This window comes from Acipenser ruthenus, chromosome 6 (assembly GCF_902713425.1).
Source record: "Acipenser ruthenus chromosome 6, fAciRut3.2 maternal haplotype, whole genome shotgun sequence".
Classification (NCBI taxonomy): Eukaryota; Metazoa; Chordata; class Actinopteri; order Acipenseriformes; family Acipenseridae; genus Acipenser; species Acipenser ruthenus.
In genome coordinates this window covers 26,884,634-26,899,745 of record NC_081194.1, presented here as the reverse complement: position 1 = coordinate 26,899,745, position 15,112 = coordinate 26,884,634, and the positions used below count along the sequence as shown (strand labels likewise).

Here is a 15,112-nt window from a genome sequence, read left to right as displayed (position 1 = left end):
GATAAATTAGCAATTTGGAATATAGCACTGTTGGAATAATTAGACTGCATAACATTTCTGTAATAATGCAATTAATGCTCGCCCTCTAATCAAAACAGACCATTATCGTACCGCCGATGCTATTATTTTATATTGCTTCACTGTTTTTATACATTTATTTATATACAGGACTTAATTTAGTAATTAATTTGATTTAATTTAGTTTTTTTTTTTCTGTCAAACAACTTGGCTTTTAAGTAAGCCAAGCCTTCATTTTTCATTACAAGCAGAACGTACAATCGAGATCGCCACATGTCAAGTGACTACTCTTTATTAAAACTATAGTGAAAAATATAACATTTTGCTGGGCACATTATTACAATTGTTATGACAAGTAACTGTATTTAAAATAAAAAAGTAAGACTTACGAAAAAAAGTAAATTAAACCAATTTTACTATTAACGCGTTTCTCAGTTGTGATTGAGATACACAAATGGATTAACAGGTATCAATTGCATTTAAGGAGAGTGGAAAAGCTGATGTAAAGTACCTATTTTTACAGACATATATGTGTAATTTATTGAAAGCTATTTATTTTAAAATGCTCAGAGCCCTTGCAGGTAACGCACTTCCCCCAAGATGGCCGACTTCCGGTTTTCTTCTGCTGTTTAGACCGCACATCGAGGGGGATGCATACAACCTCCCTTATACTGCGTCTTTTCAAAATGTTTTTATTTAAACTTTTAAACTATATATTTTTAAAAGTTTCAATGTTTATTAAATTAAATGGAACCTAGCACCCCTAATTTTAACCGATTTTTAAAAAGAAAATGTCAAGATAATATCAGGCCCATTATTACAGACATGGAGTCAGCTATTTGATCAATGTAGGATGAAAATCCATGAGTTTTATATAATTGTCAGTAAAGAAAACTATTGAGGCCATGAAGTGGTATGTTTAGAACTGCTCAAAGGTACTGCAGAAGTAAATCACTGCTAGTGTAGCACAGTACTGTTCATGCAACATTAAAACCCTGAAGGCGCTATGTTTCTCATTTTTAGTTCCAAATAGTTGTTATATTTGGAAACCCTGCCTTCTGGAAAACCATATTTACCTTTTGTATGATGTAATCCAGTGAGCCTGTCACTAATAATTTCAGTCTACTGTTAATGGGGTAGAGGTTAATCCAAATCTTTAAACAGGGCCCCATCACTTCAAGGATAGGAATTTTCCATTTCAATCCCCCCCAAAAACTGTACAGGTTAGGTGATTTATGTGGTCAAGTCTTTGTGTCATTGTTGCTTTTCAGGGGGTTCACACACATGAAACCAAATAGTTTTAAATGTGGAATTACTATCCATACTACCAGACGTGTTATTATTTTGGCACAAAAATTACACATTGAATTCTTTACCACTGTCGGGATGGAAAGCCTGGTTTTTAGACAGACAGTTTAATTGTTTTCATGCATACATATTTCAAGCATTCTGTATTTTGTATGCTTTGAAGCTTCCAGAATACATGAAAATATTATTTTGAGAATGTACTTTTATTTTGAACAAACATCTCATGAAGTAAAACTGTTAAATAAATAACCAGATTAAAAACAGATTTACAAAATGAAGCCATAGCATAATGTTACACATTCATTTTCTTTCTTTTATTTTTTTTTAAAGACAAAATCATAGACTTTACCAGAACTTACGCTTATTGGCACTGTAGTTCTGAACATTGAGTTCACTTTGGAGTGTTGCTTTGCTCTTGAAACAATTTGTGCTGTTCAGACACAAACACAAATGATTGTCATATGACACAGGCCCGGTTTGTGTCTTGTCTTTTGATTGGTCGCTGTCTGTCAGAGGAACATGACATCAACACAAGTGGGAAAGCTTGGAGGCATTTTTAACATTGTAATTGGAGAGAGATAGACCTGCTTTCCAGAATCTTTCAATTAGAATATAATATGGTATTTTGCTGTACTAATATAACAAACTATGGGTGACTATTACTTTATATAAATTATCATGTTATACACAAATGTAAGAATTGACTTTCTGTGGTTATGTACTTTTTTTTCTTTCAAATAGCATATATCTATAATTGTTTGCACGATTTATTTTAATTGCAAATATATATCCTGCCCACTATTACAGTTTTGTTACAGGATACATTAGTTTATCTCTAATGTAATCACAGTTTTACATATAGACTGCCCTGTTCTCAGGCTACGTCCCAAATTCTGGGCCACTCTGCGTTTCCGAATTCAGCCCAGGGGATGTTCTGCTCTTACAGATAACAGCCAAGTTTCTAGGTCATGCTCAGTTTACCATAAAAATGTACACCAGAATTGGATGATGAATTTGTTTAAGAGTAACCCTTAGTACATGAATCAAAGTTGATGTATTTCTTGACTTTCTTGCACTGAAATAGATATATGACACTTCATTAAAGCAGGAGTTTCCCTTTATTAAAGGTTAATATTAAAACACATTTTTGAGAAAGAACCTGGTATTCCAAAAAAGGACTTCTCATTTGCTTATGTAATGTCCATCAATATAGAGTCATGCGTAAGAGTTTCAGACCTCAAAATGAAAAGAATGGCAGAGTTCAGCATACCAGTATGTATTTATTTATTTATATAAATAAATTTAGTCGTTGCCAATTATTTTTATTATTTTCTCCCCAATTTGAAATGGCCAATTTATTTTTATGCTCAGCTCACCGCTACCACCCCTGCGCTGACTCGAGAGGGCGAAGACGAACACACGCTGTCCTCCGAAGCGTGTGCCGTCAGCCGACCACTTCTTTTTTTTTTTTTTCACACTGCAGACTCACCATGCAGCCACCCAAGAGCTACAGCGTCGGAGGACAATGCAGCTGTCAAATATTCTTTATCTATTCCTGATAGTTTAAACTATAGGCTATAGAAAATGTTTAAACAGCTGGATTATGCCAATATAATGGAAATAAATAAATAAATACACTCCTGTAAAATAGTAATGATTACATCTAATGAGAGATTACAGACATTCTTGTGCAAAGTATAAGTAATGTGTAAAAATGTACCCTTCAATCATTTACTGTATAGTCCTGTGCCCCTCAAACATTTACACTGGCCATAAAAGTGCTAACTGCAAGAGTGGTAGAATGACACAAGTTAATTGTATCAACCTATGTGACCTACCTAATGCTTAGATAGATATTGTACCCTTTTTGATTTAAACACGTAATAAATCCCCTGAATTGTTTCTTGCTAATTCTGCACTTGTTATATGCTTCAGGCAGAATTTATGTCAGTGATGTAATTAGGAAATGGAGATGGTTTAACAATGTTAATTACAGTTCTTAAAGGCAGGTAGGGAGTAGCAGTCCTAATTATAACAACCTGTCTTGCATTTTGTGTTTACCCACAGCTGAGTTTTAGATAAGAACATGCTAAATACAAATAAAAAAAAAGAAGAAACTGGCTGTGCCCTCTGCTACCATCCCAAACTTTTGGTAGAGGGACAATCTTTGTGAACCACTGTTGCATGACAAGAAAGCACCTACAGAAGAGTTATCCAAGTCCATCGCCCATTGTTGCCTGTAAATAGTTTGCCTTCCATGTCAATATAAATAAACATTTGTGACAGATAAAATGTATATTTATATTGACATGGATTTTGATCTGTTACCCACTCCCCTAACTTTTCCAAGAGAGAGAGAGAGAGAGAGAGAGAGAGAGAGAGAGAGAGAGAGAGAGAGAAACCCAGTTGTGTTTAAAATTAAAGTGCCTTACAGGGGGTTATGTTACTTATATTTTGATGCTATGCAGCACCAGCAGCGGACAGGAGCCTGCGACACACAGACCTGCGACTGTTGGATACTGAAGTAATTTAGATCCAAAGCAAAAAATGTATGTTTTGTATTCTTGAAGGTAAATACAGTAGGGAGGGCACTGATTTGTGAACATTCTTGGATCCTGGGAGATTTCCAGGTAGAAGTCAAAGTACTTTACAGTTATAGGTAGTTCTGAGCATGGGTAACATATCTAACCATTTACTGGCCATAGCTGTACAGTAAATGGTTAGATTGTGGTTTGAAACATGCCACAAGGATTATATAAAGTAGTATGATATGTGTAGAACCAGGACACTATATTCAATAGGCAGTTTTAGTAATTTTAATACATATTCTTTTGTTGCAAATACTTCAAAGAAAGATTACGTTTATGGGCAAACTTCAGATTTTGTGTTTTAACAAAATCTGCCTGACCTTTTTTTCATATAAATGTTGCTGAATCACTGATTCCTGAGGTTAGATTTTTAATTTTAGTTTGTTATTGACATACAGCTATATGCCTTTCTTTAATTTTTCATCATGAATAAAACATGTTCATAGTGGTTCAAAATTTAATCCGCTATTTTCACAAACACTAGTAGTCTGAATTGTTTTGGATTTTGTGAGGCGGGTTTACCCGTTAATATCAAGGTGATTTCTGAGTGTGTTTGCAGCATGCAGTAACCTGTTAAACTTCAATTTCTCTTGCTGGAAGGGTATAACATTTATATGTTTTGATATATCACGTTATTATCCTTGAAGGAGATAGTGCACCTTTTAAGTAATTTACACCATGTGAAATCAGAGAGTCCCAGAGAAATTTAACATCTCCTTCTAAAGGTTAGCACTGTGAAAGGGCTGGTCCTTGATTTATCTGTATGCAGGAGAAATTCCCAGGCTCCCATGTGTTTGCTAAGAGGCAGTGAGAAAAGATTGACTCCGGATTGTGAGGGCTATGTTTGGGCAGCCACTCAAAGAGAAAGCTGGTCTGATGAATACACGTAAAATTTGTGCTCAAACAAGCTTTCCCTTGCCTTGTCTGCCTCTGCCTTCATTAACATCTCGGCAGGCTTCAGATCAAATAGAACTCTCTGTATGAACTGCTAGCTGTGTTCGTTTGCTTAAAGCACTCAATGCTCTTTGTGAGAGGAAAAAGTAGTCTGCCGTGTCATTTCCCTTTGCAGGAAAGGTGGGTGAGGGTAGGGGGGCAGGGGATAGGTGCAGGACAAAAGCAGAAGAATGCTCTTCTGCACGTTGCTTTAAAAAGCTTTGACACTACTTTACCGAAATCCCTTGTAAAAACAAAGTGATTAGAGCGCTTGTCTTGCTTTTGTGGAGTGAGAAACAACCTCCCAGGCTGTAGCTTCAGTGGCTTCTTCAGTAGCATTTTCTGTATTCCTTGTATTTGTCTAAGGAACAGGCACTGACATCAAAAGCCTTTTTTATATGTGTGCAAGTGGAAAATAAAAATGTTTCCACTTCAGGGATAGATGTTACATGATTCTATGTGCAGCAGTACAACTTGCATGTCTTATTGGAATGTGAGGTAATTAACATTGAAGATACCAACATCACTATTCATAGTGAAGCAAGTTTAATAAGTGTTCTATAGAAGTTGAGGGACTGAGGAGGTATTGATTCTGTATGTAATATTGCTTTTGATAAGTCACCTCACTACGGGAATATATTTTTGTAGTCATCCTGTCTTGATTGGGGCCCTGATAGTTAAGTTGCTTGACTACAGAGGGATGTCAGTATGTACCATGTGGTCCTGTTTGTCTTCCTATTATAACACTGAGGATTTATCTAAATGAGTTACTGAAAGCAGTAGGTGAATGCATATATTTCTCTTATTTATTTGTTTGTTTGTTTGTTTGTTTGTTTAATAAAAGCCAGAGATCCAGTACCGGTAAAATGTCTGACCCTCCCTACATTTTTATATACATATTAAATCTCAGTAAAAATCTCATATTAAATCTCAGTAAAAAAATCACTTGAGTATCAGAAAACAAGTCGTGTGATGTTTAACTTATAGCAGGAAGCCTTTCTTTTTTAGGTTGCTTTGAAATTGTATTTCTCTGGTATCTGGAATGAGAACAGCATTCATTTTGTACCCAAGGCATTGGTAAAGCATGTTTTACAGTCAGAATATTTTAAAGATTTATCCTGGAGGAAACTTGAACTATTATATGATTGAAGTTTGTGGGCGAGGGTGGGGTGGGACAGACATATAATTGTCAGTTTTCTTGAAAGCAACCTGTATATTTTGAGCTATAAATAATTCAGTAATGTATTTAAACTTGTTGCTTCAGCCTGATACAATAGTTGCACTACAGAATGCCAGTTGAATTTAAGGACTGTATCTGCTTCTCAGTACACATGTATATCAAAATAAAACACAACTTGTGGAAATGTTCTGATTTTTAAGTTTTCCAATTCACTTTCACATACTGGCGTGTCTTAAGTAGAGTAAACCATATTCACTGCTCTTGGCATGTAAGTCTCTTGTAGTTACTTTTGATATAGTTAGAGCTTCAGTACCCTTTGATGTAATGTTGTCAAGTTTAATAAGACATATGATTCAACTTCAAACTGTGTAGACCTGTAAGATTGTAAAAAATATATATCTGGATTGTAAAATACCGTACCTTTTTTATATTTGTATAGGCTTAATCATAACATAATTTGTGGTTTAGATCAAAACATTCTACAGAAATTCTGATAATTTACCATATAAAGTACAGTGTCCTGTATATTATGTTTTACATGTTCTCAGTACTATATTTTTCTAAGTAAAATGTTATATGCCTGTATTACGTAGTTTAGAATATAGTAACAATAACAGACATCAATAAATACGTTTTAGTATATTATTGGACACTGCAGCTTTAAGTTAAACCAAGTAAGATTGCCAGAAGTTTTTAATTTTGGGTCCACATTATTAAACAATCACGATATAAATGCAATTCTAAATAAGTCACCCAAAGTGTTTGGTTTTTCAAAAGGTAGGTCTACAATAGTTAGAATGAAAGAAAATAATTAAAGGGGATATTTTCATTCCAAACAGCCGCAAGTGAGTGTTTAGTGACAGGATAATGAATGATATTCTCCGATTTATCCCTGACAAGGATATCTAGTGTCAACTCGTAGGGTATGAGCTTATCATTACACTAAATTAAAGCTTATAATTTGGACCATGCTAAAGACATTCCTTTTATACAGGATTTTCTTTTCATTTCTCCCTCTTTAAAGGTAGACTATTGTTGTTTTGTACATCAAAGTTAATCCCAAACAGATTGCACTGATATTTTACCACTGTGTTGTCTTCCCTTGAGCTTTTTGCATTGTGTGACTCAACACCGGATGTATCAAGTTGAAAACACAGTGGGTTGAAAAGGAATTTGGAAGTATGACATCTTTTAGTTTTTAAATAGCCAGATCCTCGTTGAAAGAACGTGAAATATATATTTCTGGTCTGACCTATTCAACATACTACACAGCTTTACTTAAAAATATATATATATAGTTCAACTTGTATTCTGGTCATTGAGTTCATTTAAAATGTATTGGGATGTTTGGATTCCATTTTGAATTCAAGTGGCTTGGTTAACAGCAAGTTATTTCAAATACCACTTGAAGTATACTGGCATGATTAGGGTTTTGGGTATAAAACTATTATGTTTAAGATACAAAAAAACTAGGATTGTGTGAGAGGAATAAAAAAATACAGATTTTCTGGTAAATTCAGTTCTGTTCTCACCAAACTGTGATGGATGGCACAATACTTTGTTATACCTGCTTGAAAACTGCCCTGTTGGCACAAGCCAGGCATAAATTCTAGGATTTGTCTTTGCAGTGTAGACATAGAAGAGGAAATGAATGCAAATGCTGCATTCCACAGTTTTCAAAGTTATTTGGATCATGGAGGCCCTCCTTTGGACCTAGAGTAGTAGCCAGTTTAAGCAGTTCATGCAAAAACACAGACTTCAGCTACAGAGCTCTCTATGAACCTGGTTGGGGGCTTTACTGGGTCAGTTTAATAATTAAGGACATTACTGGAACAAATACTTGAACTGGATGCAGACTATTCATGCCCTTGCTCTATATTGAGTGTTCTTCCACTACAGCAGCACAAAGTAACTAGAACTACCCTGCTTTTAGGGTTGGAACAAAAATATTGTGTGTTGATTTATCAATTGTAAGGGGAAAAAAATGCAATATTCATATCACAGTAATAATGTTTCTAACTGTCCTCCATAGCTAAAAATGTAGTATGTATTCTGTGTTTTGGAAAACTATGTAGGCTAAATTGTTCTGAATCCTTCTTTAAGGTTGGGATTAGGTGTATGTGTAGAGCCTGCTGGAATCAATATTCCTGAAGCGCCTTACTCCGGACGAATCAACAACATACAAATTTGTAGTTCAGTTTTAAAGACGCTGAAGGAAATGTGGTACTTAAGGGATGACATTAAAACAGGTTGTTAACCTACATACACAATTTAACAAAATGATTAGCGTCTGCCATTGTGTTCTGTTGTTAGTGATGTTGTAGCGGGTGAATATTGCTATAATGATTGCTTATGGGAATAAAAATAAGGCGATGGTCAGTATGCTGCAGTTATTTTTGGTTGAGTGTATTTAATTGAACTGAAAGTTTTAAACAACTGGATAAGGTGTAGACCAAAAGTAAAAGTAAATCTCCCCCAGACCATTTTCTTTCACGAAGTGTCAAATTGCTATACAGTAGCTATTAATTCAGTATTGTGGGTTCTGGATGTATTGGGGTGTTGGTCTACAAAGTAGTCTCTTACAGCAACATATTTTTGCTTTTGTTTTATTTTACAAGATAGGCAGAATTATACCAGATGATAAAATGAAAAACTACATGTCTACTGTCAAAGTGAGTTCCAAAACATAGAAGTACATCTAGTCTGCTGCTGTACCACCTGCGTGCTGAGCACGCCTTCACTTCTCAAAATACACTAGCAGCTCTTCTGCTACAGACAACAGCAATACAACAAAGAATTAAACCACCAGTTTCAACCAGAAATTCACGATCGCTGCAAGCCCATAAATCAAGCTAAGTATTATAATATAAGACTTTTTTTAATTTTTATTTTTTTAAAGAGAGTAGCAGTTGGGGGGGGGGGGGCAGTATGTAAGCTTACCAATTTTTCTTTTTAGTTTTAGTTTGCAGTTTTTGGATATGACTTTTTTTTAATGTTTTCTTCACAATGAACATATTTTCTAGAAGTGTTTACTGTAGCTACATATTTATAATTTTATTTTTTTTTTAATTTCAGTCCACAATCACATTTAAAAATAGATATCCTATTTGTTCAGTTTTCTGATCTCTGTATGCTGCTGATCAAGCTTGAACCGCATGTTTTGGTTGTATTTGTAATTTCTAAATTATTTCCCCTAGTAAACTTTGGTGACTGTCTCATGGGTACATTTCCTGGTTAAATAAACAAATATGTACAAATTTAAACCATTTTATTTACAGTTAAGCTTAATAATAGTAATTAATAATAGCATCAGTAATAAAACAAATTTAAATTAGATGGATGTACTAATTGTATCAGTTTATTAAAATTTGAGATTAACTAGATTAAATACATTTTTTTAATCGTGAGATTAATCACAAATCATTTGAATTGCTTGACAACCCTAATATATATATATATATATATATATATATATATATATATATATATATATATATATATATATATATATATATATATATAATATATCTATATCTATATCTATATCTATATCTATATATATATATATATATATATATATATATATATATCTATATCTATATCTGTTGTGTTTTACTACCTTGAATTGCTTTGTAGCAAAGGACAATATAGGGTAGTCATTGCTGAAAAAAATGTGTAAACATAATCAAGTTTACATTGTTCCACCGCAGTGCTAAACAGTATATACTGTAAAACCCTGATTCATATAATGCAGTATGAGTTATTGGTTTATGTTGAGATCAAGGCACCTCAGAGACCTAATCCTGCTTGCAGGGTATTAAAATAAAGATAAAAACCAATAATGAGATTTATACAGGGTTGTCAAATGCTTTTAAATTATGTGGTGCCTCAAGTGATCATTAGTTGATCTTTGACACTTACAGGATCATTATTTAGCAAACACACAGGTGCAGGACATTACAGGTAATTATACATTTTAACAACACAGAAGCTATTTTATTGCCTGTCTTGCACAGTAAAGACAGCCTTATAGAAAATGATCAAATTTGATAGCAATAATTATTTCCACCTAAAATAAATATATTGTTTCAAACTAAATCTTTGTTCATCATAAATGAAAGTTGGTATTTTTTGGGATAATGTATTCGTATGCTTGTGGTATCAATAAAAAAAAAGAAAAGAAAAGCAGCACACTTGTGCTACTACTCTATGAATTTCCTTCAGATATTTGCAAGAAATAGAGATAATCCAAATGGCAAAATGTTCAAGTGGGAGCAGGAAGAGGCTAAAATTGCACATGTCATCTTCACATCCTGGCCAACTGACCTTGTGCTGGGAGAAAGCCCTCGCCACACCAGCTGTTGCCTTAAGGACATTGCCCCTGTGGTTTTAGTACAAGGGGAACTCAGCTGTCCTATCACAAAGCAAACGCTAATAAAGTTCCAGCCCACAGCATGCCCAGTCCAAGACAGACTGCATGTGCTTGTCATTCAGACTGCTCTGCCGTGTAGGAAAGACTTGTTGATCTTCATGCTGTGTGTTTGGACGTGGATTTTGTAAACCAGACCTTTCCAGGACATTTTTAAACTGCTGATAACTTGATTTTACGATATCCGCAGAAAGGTACGTTCTTAGCTTTTATTACAAAGAGGGTGATTCTATGTAATTACTGTGTTCCAAAGACTTTTTTTTAACCTTTCAGTTGTAAAATGTAGCCTACTTATATTGTACTACATTGAATAAATGTACAGTAAAAAGCACCCTGGAGCCATCTCCCATATAGTGGTTCGTATTATCGTGATTATGCGTGATTCATGATGCTGTTTTTAGCATTTTTGTATTTGTATTTCTTTTTCAAGGAATTCCTCTTATCTGAGTAATGTTTCAAAATGCTGTCTTTCAAGTGATAAATATTAGGCATATTGGAGAAATTATAACTACAGTATACTTTGTCATGCAATCCTTTTTTAATTTTTTTTTTCACATTTATATTTTTACAACTGAATATAAGTGATAACCGGTCCCATGTGTGTATTTTTTTTTAAGTTATTGTACACTGTATCTGTTTACATTCAGCAAAACACAAACCAATATTTCAAACACTCTAACATGAACTTGTAGGTGTTTGACTGCAGAATTGTTTCAAATAGAAAGAGTGTCAAACTTACTGTTTCTTACAGAGGAGTCAGTTGACAAAGAGATTGACTGTTTTTTTTTTGGAGGCGGGTTATTTAGCATAGCAGTAGTTCACTAGAGACTACATTTGTGTGTACATGTTCTTTAAACTAGGGTTATGTACAACTTTGTAATGTAATTGGTAGCTTACAGTAAAATCAAGTCGTTTCTAAAAACCTATAAAAAAAAAAAAAAAAAATGCAGTAGTTGTAGCACACAAGTAGGATTGTAATATGTAGAGTATAAAAGCAAGACTTTTGACATTTAATCATAATAGTTTTAAAGCACCTAAATGGACACCTACAGTATAATGCGACTCTCCCCCAGCTGAGGCAATCATCAATCAATGTTCTATTAAAGTTTAGGAATAAAGCTGGGATGTGTGGTCGTTGACAAAACTGTTAAAATATAAGCGACTGCAAACTGTGGAATTTTAAAGACATTTTTGGAATGAATCTCAACAGCCAAAGTTAAATGGTGATTTTTAAATATTTTTAATCATTGCATACTACTTTTTGTTTGCACCAATAATGTCATGTTTTGTGTTTCTTTTCAAATATTGTTGCAGGAATATGTTTTAACAGGGTTTTCTTAAAGAAATATTTTTTTCTTTTAAGATGGTGCATAGTAATAGCTAAGTTTGATGCTAGCTGTTGATTATTTTAATTTATTTGTTTGTTTTGTTTATTTATTTTCGGTTGATAAAAGCAGATTTGTTTTTTTTGCTTTGTGTATTTTTTTTTAAGTTAAAATATTTGTCTACTGGACTGCAAAGGCAATTTTGGATTATTTATTTTCAAATTTAGTGGTGCTGTCTCATTTGTACTTTTTTCTTTTTGATGAAGTTGTGTTATACTTATGTCAAAATAATTGTAGTACTTTGCAACTGTGTACTCATGTTTTACATAGTCTCTCATTTTAAAAAGTTAGATTGGTATGCAGATGTTATACCTTATCATTTATAATTTGATACAGTAAATAGAGAAGTTGACTAACGCCTCTACTAACTGTTTAGGTTCTTGATTTATTGTTGTGGTTTTCATTTTATATTAAAGCCACTCTGCATTTTGTTTTCCTCGATGCACCTGCCATCTGCTGGGTTTCCATTTCTTGTAATTTAAAAGCTTTGAAGTCAAACTCTTCTCATCCCATCATGTGCTCTACGTTATCTCAATCATCACTTTATTTGCCAAATGCACTATTGCTGTTTCTTTGGGGGCACATAATTACATTAAATAAGCAGGGTATATTATAGGTTTCATTATGCGTCTTCCTTGTTAAGGCTTATCAATGTCTTTCTTCTGTAGCGTCTAAGATAGCAATGTGTCTTCAAAGTCAGCTTTACTATTTTATAAGGCCTGTTGGCACTGAAAATATTCTTGTTAAATTTTATTGCCATGCATACTGTGCTGTTTCATCTTTTTATTTACAAACTTTGGCTGCTTTGCACAAGTCTTAACTGTTTGTTTTTCGCAACACTTAGTTTTTTTGCTTGCCAATTTCCAAGTTCAAAGGATTATTTTGTATTGCACTGTACTGCTGTCCCTTTTGCATTCAGTTTTAATTTGGTCAGTAACAGTTATCACCTAATGATTGACTCGTAGATAGCATTTTTTTACAATCAGGTTGTCGGCACTTATTCCTGCATTTCAAAACAATATAAATAGAATTGATTTATGCAGGGATTTCCACCCTGTCACTCCCATGCATTAATTTAAATTAAAAATCGATTCATGTTTATTCTGCAGTAGATGTGCCTAATTTTAGAATGGCTATATAATGTAATAGCATGGTAAGTGCATGTACAGTACAGAAGCATGTTTATGGCCACAAAGCAAATATTAACAAAAATATGTTCTAGTTGCCAGGGTTTTATTTAAACATATAATGTAGGTAATACATATTGATCTCTAAAATCCGTTGTGCTTTCTAATGTGGAAAATACAAAATAAAAACATAATTTATTGTTGTTTCATGATGTAATGGTTATATGTTGTATGGAAAAGTTGTAGGTAAACTGTATTGTGTGTGAACCAGTAGATTATTACAATGTTTTTGTATTTTTTTTAATTATTTAATAATAAACAAAATAAGAATGTTAATAAACGACAAAGTTTTGAGGTCAATCAGCTAATAGGAATTAGACATGCTTATATTGGCCATATGGCTGCCTGTCATCTGTACATTTTCTTATGTGCTTATATCTCATGGAACATGATGTAAAAAAAACATTTTTCTTCCAGACGAGTGGCTGACTCTGCAAGAGGCTCGAGGTGACAAGAGCATGGCTATGAGTAACGGGAATGGTGACTTTCTGGTTCACAGCAATGGCAGCATCCCATCCAATGCTACCGGTCTCAGCACCACCTCCTCCACCGATGGAGACATCACCGCCTCCCCCAACCAGCAGTCGCCCAAGGAGGTGCAGCGGACAAAAGTGAGTCAAAATGGCAGCATCAAACAAAACGGCACACTTAAACCATCCTCACTTCCTTCAGACAACCAAAGGCCTCCCCAGTTAAAGCAACAAGCATTGCCTCAGTGCTGCCATCGTTGTCCATTCCATCACCCTTTATGTTGCCATAATAACCAACAAGACTGTCATTCAGTGGGTGGCAGTAGCCCTGTAACCTCCCCACTGACTTCTTGTTGCCCGCATCAGCACCCTGACTATCCGGCTGTCTGCCAAAACCATTCGCCTGTCCATCAAACCACCTGCTGCCTCCAGCCCTCTCCATCATTCTGTTTGCATCACCGCTGGCAAGACCATTTTCAGCATCAGCCTGTACAGCCGTGTGTGGCCAGCATGAGGTAAGGAAACTCCACTGAAATTGCCAGTAACAGTTTGACTCCACTGTTTTAGAAAGACCTCAGTTTGCGGCTGGTGCCTAATTATAATGTAAAACTGCAGCTGTCTGATTGATCATCCTGAGCTTGGTTTGAATGGCTTTGGCATTGTCCTCTTTTTAGTTGGGATTAAGTCATCTGAATTTAGCTTGAGATTCTTGTTCCCTGCCGTAAACAAGGCTTTTCTTTGTCCATGTATAAGGCTGTATTGGATCTTGTTTACCTGCTGGTGGAGAAACAGGATACTGTGCAAAACAATAACCAAATTAGCAAAAAGAAACATTTTTGTAAAGGTAAATTGGTACATACCAAAAAAAAAAAAAAAAACCTAACTAAAAAACATAATTTAAGAGGTTATAGAAGGTTCATCATTTCTGTTAACAAATAAATAAATAAACCAAATAAATAAAAATCAGACAAAAAAATGTAACGAGCCATGGATGATACAGTTTAATTTAATTTAAGTATATTTATCTAGGTGAGATCATGGACAGAACAGCCATAGGGCATCACAATCCATTTGAGTTGTAAACAACAGGATTGTTAAGCAAGTTCTTTTTAGCAACCAAGAGCAAGTACTTTTCCTAAAGTTTTGATGTCTATCTTAATTTGATTACAGATTGTAATGCTCAAATCCTAGTTAATAAATGTGGTACAGTACATTTAACATGGCCAGACAGATTAAAGCATCAAGGCCAGTGTCAGGAATGAGGGTACTCTGGCAGGTTATCGGAGGAACAAATCTAAGTAAACTAGCCAAACTATCCTTGGGGCACTTTCAAAATGTATTAGCTTTAATATATCATCCGACAAGGTGTGTCTCATGGCATAAAACATCCAGTATGTGTTGAACGTTAATAACATTAAGCAACACAGATTGCCAGCTTATAACCAATAACTTATAACCAGTAATGAATATGAAGTGATGATGATGCTGTTCATCATTATCTAACGTTTTTTATTTTTTAATTTTTTGATAACTAGTTTAACAGTCACAGAAAGGAAACAATAAAATGTTACAAACTTCAAAATAAGAACTTAATTTACATCTTGTTTTAAAGAA

The 15,112-nt window shown here is 34.3% G+C and overlaps 1 protein-coding gene across 8 annotated transcripts in view; it reads left to right on the top strand.

Moving 5' to 3' along the window:
• LOC117411383 (protein dispatched homolog 1-like) overlaps nucleotides 1–15,112 on the top strand; it is a 131,691-nt gene that overhangs the window by 78,299 nt on the left and 38,280 nt on the right. For 4 of the 8 annotated variants that reach the window (XM_059025295.1, XM_034018805.3, XM_034018804.3 and 1 more), the window contains one exon: nucleotides 13,446–14,013. In XM_059025295.1, coding sequence (XP_058881278.1) covers nucleotides 13,487–14,013 — 527 coding nt within the window. In that variant the 5' untranslated portion in view covers nucleotides 13,446–13,486. Of the gene's footprint in view, nucleotides 1–10,169; nucleotides 10,651–13,445; nucleotides 14,014–15,112 lie in introns of those variants that run through there. The other 4 variants (XM_059025296.1, XM_034018807.3, XM_034018809.3 and 1 more) reach the window with 4 other exon arrangements.